Source organism: Choristoneura fumiferana, chromosome 16, assembly GCF_025370935.1.
Source record: "Choristoneura fumiferana chromosome 16, NRCan_CFum_1, whole genome shotgun sequence".
In the NCBI taxonomy this organism is placed as follows: domain Eukaryota; kingdom Metazoa; phylum Arthropoda; class Insecta; order Lepidoptera; family Tortricidae; genus Choristoneura; species Choristoneura fumiferana.
The window spans coordinates 18,261,868-18,267,590 of record NC_133487.1 but is presented as its reverse complement, the minus strand read 5'-3'; the positions used below and the strand labels follow the sequence as shown (position 1 = coordinate 18,267,590).

At 40.2% G+C, this 5,723-nt stretch overlaps 1 protein-coding gene across 1 annotated transcript in view; it reads left to right on the top strand.

Annotated features, from left to right (window-relative positions):
- The window catches only part of LOC141436599 (uncharacterized), a 9,957-nt gene extending 5,598 nt beyond the window's left edge, over positions 1-4,359 (top strand). Inside the window, exons 2-3 of the mRNA XM_074099596.1 lie at positions 903-1,061; positions 3,482-4,359. Coding sequence (XP_073955697.1) covers positions 903-1,061; positions 3,482-3,643 — 321 coding nt within the window. The 3' untranslated portion in view covers positions 3,644-4,359. The remainder of the gene's footprint in view (positions 1-902; positions 1,062-3,481) is intronic.
- Positions 4,360-5,723: the final 1,364 nt, after the last annotated feature.

The following is a 5,723-nucleotide window of genomic DNA, read 5'->3' as shown; positions in this document are numbered from 1 at the left end:
CTAACTCCAATGAATTTAATACCTAATTAAGATTAGAAGTTAAGCAATTCAATTTGAATATATAATTAATTTCAGATAAATAAACAGTTTATTTATTTTTTGTTTTTAGGACCAACTTGTAATCAGAGTGACGGACAAACAAAATTCAAAAGCAATGTGTCAACAGTTTCTCTGTTAACGACGGACATTTTGAGAAACAATATTGTAGTCAGGTTGAGTTTGATTTGATGATTATTTGCATTGACCATTTATATGTAATTTACTAGTGAAGTATGTAACTAACGCAAATAAGTATTTGCACTTTGTCAATATTCGGCAAATATTGGCTTTTTGTCAATATACAAAAGTCCTCGAGTGGAGATCACGAACCGGAAGACCTAGCGTTGGCAGGCCTCTAACCAGGTGGACTGACGACATTGTGAGAGTTACGGGTAACCGGTGGATGCAAGTGACGAGCTATTGTTGTTCATTATGGAGTTCTGGGGAGGGGGAGGCTTTTGTTCAACAGTGGACGTCTTCCGGCTGATGATGATGATCAATATTCGCATTCACAATCATTAAATAAATAAATAAAATAAATAAATATCATGGACACTTGACACCAAATTGACCTAGTCCCAAACTAAGCAAAGCTTGTACTATGGATACAAGGCAACGGATAAAACATACTTATATAGATAAATACATATTTAAATACATATTAAACATCAAGACCCGAGAACAAACATTCGTGTTATTCACACAAACATCTGCCCCGGCCGGATTCGAACCCAGGACTCAAGCTTCGTAGTCAGGTTCTCTAACCACTTAGCCATCCGGTCGACAAAACATCATCAAAAAATCATTGACACTTCTTAAAAAAAAAAAACAATACAATTGTTGTATATATTTTTTTCAAAAAGGAGGAACGTGAGGAACCTCAGACAGAGGAAGAAGAGTCGGAAGCTATAGAAACAGAGGAAGAGAGAAGAGACTCCGTCAGCGAAGCCCTGTTTCCAGCTGCAGAAGCGCTGTTAGGCAACCAAGAGAGCAGTAGAGAGGATGTTTGTAAAGCTTTGAAGGTTTGTGTAGTAACTATAGAGATGGATTGGCGTGCAGTGGAGGTTCTCGATTGGAAACTGCGGATCGGCAAGCGCAGCGTAAGATGTCCACCAACGAGATGAACGGATGACCTGGTTAAAGACGCTGGTCCACGGTGGATGCAAGCCGCTTCCAACCGAGGCAACTGGAGGTCTTTGGGGGGGAGGCCTGTGTCCAACAGTGGACGTCTTTTGGCTGATATGATGATGGATCCATTCCAGGGTAGGCAGCTTCTAGCAGCACTGCTAGCTTTACTCCCACTCTTTACGCACAGGGAGAATGAGATTACAGATCAGTAATCAAGGTTCTGGTAGCGCTTATGGGCAACCAAGATAGCAACAGTAAGGGAATGTCTAGCTTACTAGTTAAGTGTAGGATTATGGAGATGGAGGAAGTGGGTTCAGTAAGCGAGGCTCTGGTAGCGGTACTGGGCCACCAAGATAACAAACAGTGAGGGGATTTAAAGTTTTGAAGGTAAGTGTAGGACTATGGAGATGGAGAAAGTGAGGAGGGATCAGTAAACAAGGCTAGGGCTGTTGGGCAACCAAGATAGCAACAATGAGGGGAGTTTGTAAAGTTTTGAAGAAGACACAGGACACAGTGCGCTTGGTACAGTTAAAAAAAATACTGAATGTACTCTAGCTCATTTTTTCAATAAATAAAATCACAGCGGATGAAACTCAAACAGAACCCCACAGAAACAACTTAGACAAGTTGAAATAGCCCCATGTAAAAATTCAAAATCTCAAAAATGGCTAAACCAATATTAATGAAACATAGCTAAGAACGACTGCAAGGAAACTCGCTTTCATGTAAAGCAACTACATCGAAATCAGTCTATCGGTTTGAGATCTACGATGCCACAGATTGATATGTACAAACATGTTAAAGTCCATTGATTTATTAAACTCCGTAAGTAATTAAAATACCAAATTTCTGGAATACGATTGTTGAGATACGAACGTTAATTAGGAAGGTAAAAAAGACTGCTTTAATAAAATAAAAACTTAAATGATAACCTAACCAACCAATGAACCATTTGATTGGTAATTAACTTAACATTGAAATCGATTCATCCGTTTGAGTGCTACAATGCCAAAGACATACAGACAATGGCGTCAAACTTAGAACACTCCTCTTTTGCATCAGGGGTTAAAAATTGAACGTTTGTAATTAACAGTTCGGATAATTCCGTACCAATTGTAAAAAAAACAGGATTCTCAAGTCACGAGCTCGCAGTTCTTTGTGTTCAATTTACACCTGTAATTCCAATTCCCAAGAGCATCCATGTTCCAATATGAAGAGAACGGCATTTTTATCTTCATCAGCGTGCAGTGCTGCAATACAAAATGAATTCTATTCCTCGCTGATCTGTAATTTCCTCCAATACGCCTCTTTAGAGGATTTCCTGAGATTTCATCTCGTGATAGATTGCTTGGCTTATTATTAGGTTTCTAGACTGTTTATTCATCTTCGCCTATGTAGGTACTATCGAACCAACTGAATCGTGACCAACTTTGGAACTTTTTCGTAGAAAGTCATAGTGACATCGCATTGCTTATTGCTTGACAAGGGAATTTCATTGTGACTGTTTCTGTTAAAACGTTCTACGATTGGTCAGGAATCAAATGGTTCAACTGTGCGTTCTATTGTTGGACATAGGCTTCATCGCGGAACGAGAGGTCGAGGAATGTAGTTTCAACGCGAGCTAAGTGAGAAGTGGGATGTAGATACGTAAATACTACGAGCTGTTGAGGAATCCAGAATAAACTTGCAAAGCATTAACGATTTTGTGTGAAGTTTTCGATCTGCACTAGGCCTGCGTGGGAACTAGGGTCCTAGCCTTCTCATTCTGGAAGGAAGTATGTGCCCAGTAGTGGGACGTTGCTGGGATAATGAATGAACTAACCAGCTCGATAAAGTAATATTTTTTATCGAGGGCACTACCCAAAACCAAAAACAGCCCTATCCCAAGCTCTGTCACTCTGTCATTTTGAGAGGAGGCCTGTGTCCAGCTGTGGGAACGTGTCGAAATGAATAAAATTAAAAACAAATAATGGACGAAATACATAATAATAATTTGTTATAACATGATTTGGTGAAACTATTAATTTATCAAGCTTTTATGATCATGTAATCTACGGATTTGGTTTGTTTACGGATTGTTTGGTTTATTTTATAACAACTATTGCATTGAACTAAAGAATTTCCTTGCTCACCCGCGACCTTACGATATTTCATTGATATGGACCTCCGCAAAGTAACGCCTGATTCAATAAATTAACTATTGCATTATCAAATTACCATTATGTATTTCAACTTATCCTTTTAAACATTTTATATTTAATACGTACCCGTTGGACGTATAAAGGCTGGTTTGACGAATGTCTTTTTTTTTCAGGACCTAAACCAGACACTACAAAGGTTTGTATCGGAGTACGCAGAACGGACAATTCTGCAGCGCGAGCGGCTGGAGTTAGAGCGCGCGAGATTCCAATTTGACATGGAGGTGTTCCACAGAAAGAAGAAAAGCCAAGAAAATGACAGTAAAAGTGATAGCTAGTGTACCAATTTAAAGATATTTCGTTTCCTAATTACAATTTGACTAATTTCTAGCCCGTTAATGCCAATTGCAAAATTCTATAGTTATTAGTGTAGTATAAGGAGCTCTTTCACCATTCGTTTTGGTCGAATAGACGGAGACAGCATCACATTTAACCGTCAGTTAACACTAAGGCACTTTTCTCACCGCCGGCGAGGAAACGATTGGCTATCGACTATTTTCTCGCTCAAGAAACGAACAAAAGATATAAGATCCTGTGTGAGTAAAAGAGACACATATATTAATAGTTGATCGCTGGCTGTTCACACTGTCGGCGAGAACACGCTCTTACATCTTTTGTCGCAGCGACAAGAGCTATAAAACTCGCTGAGCTATAGATACTCGCTCAGCGATGTCAGAATGGCGGCCGCCCCGCACGAGTGAGTCGAGTGGAGCGAGTAATCGCCCGTCGCACGCGAACACTCGCTTACAGCCGAGCGACAAAACTACACTCGCTTCTCGCTGCTCGCCCACTCGTTTCTAGTTACTCGCTCTACTCGCTTCTCGCTCATCGTCGGCGGTGGGACAAGTGCCTAATCAATGGATGGTTAAACAGCCCCTAAGACTAAGTAGTTATAAGTCAGAAAATAAAGAAGTTTTAAATAAAATGTTTAAGGGCCAGTACAGACGGAATGCATTCCAACTGCAACGTAACTGCCAACTGCCGACTGCTCATACATTTCAATTGCAGTCAGAATGCGCTTGTGCCGACTGCAATCAGACTTGCATGTAACAGCCGGCAGTTTGCGATTACGTTGCAGTGGAATAGAGTCCGTCTGTACCTACTGGCCCTAATTGTTTATCTATTTCAAGTGTTGCTTATTTACTCAAATCTAAACTTGTACAGTCAGCTGCAAAGAGACTGATGCGATCAAAGTTACAAAAACAGTATAATGACTAGGGTTGTAACGGAGGCCTTCTTAGCGGAGGCGGATGCTGATGCGACGAGTTTCGCCTCCGCGGATGCGGAGGTTAACGGAGGCGGATGCAGAGGTGAAAGTGGATGTGCAAAAAATAGTAGTTTATGCTTTATTAAACTCAAAAATCTCAAAAATTTCTAAAAAAACTGCCAAATCTCACTGTTTTCGGCGTCATCGTGCATGTGACTTAAATTAAACAAAACTTTGTACAAAATCACTAAAAAAAACATCGCGGCTCAATCAAACTTAAGCCCCGCCCCCACCCCGACCGTGTTCCCGCTGCGCGCCGAGATAATGAAATGAGAAACAAACCTCCGTAATAACTCCGCAAAAAAAAATTGCGGAGGGGGAGGCGGAGGCGAAGATACGATTTCTTGCGGAACTTCCGCAGTAACGGAGGCGGAGGCGAAGTTCCGCTTATAACCCTAATACTAACTATGAAGCTTTAGTTCTTCGATCCCCAGTCGGGAAGATATTTGAATGAATAATACGAAAGCTGGTTCATTAGTTTTTGAAGTTTAAGATATATATAAATACTAGCTGCTACCCGCAGCTTCGCCCCTGGTGTAGTTTTTTTTAAATTGTCTAAATCTTTTATAAGAACCTTCTCCTGACAATAGCAAACAACAAAAAAAAGAATTAGCGAAATCGGTCCAGCCGTACACGCGTGATGCCGTGACCAGGGGAAATAGGGATTCATTTTTATATATTAAGATGTTGGAATCTATGTATGTATATACCTATGTACTGTTAGCAGCAGAAGTATTAGAGCAGTTACGGTGCTAAAAAAATCGAAACACTCTTTAATAACCTTAGAAATGATCTACATACGACTCTACTGCCAAGACTTGGCAGTAAAGTCTAGGGTGTAAATCATTTTTAACACATGAGGAGAGACGAGAAACTCTCGCTCACTTCTGCTACTGAATATATATGTTTAGTGGTATATAGAAAGAGTTTAGTGCACTACTGGTCATTTTCCCTGATTCGCCATTTTCGTTTAATTCGTCAATTTTACCTAATTCGTCAATGCCATCAAAAATCTTTAATTCGTCATTTTCACGATTCGTCATTTTCGTTAATTCGTCAGTTTCCCTAATTCGTCAATGCCATCAAAATCT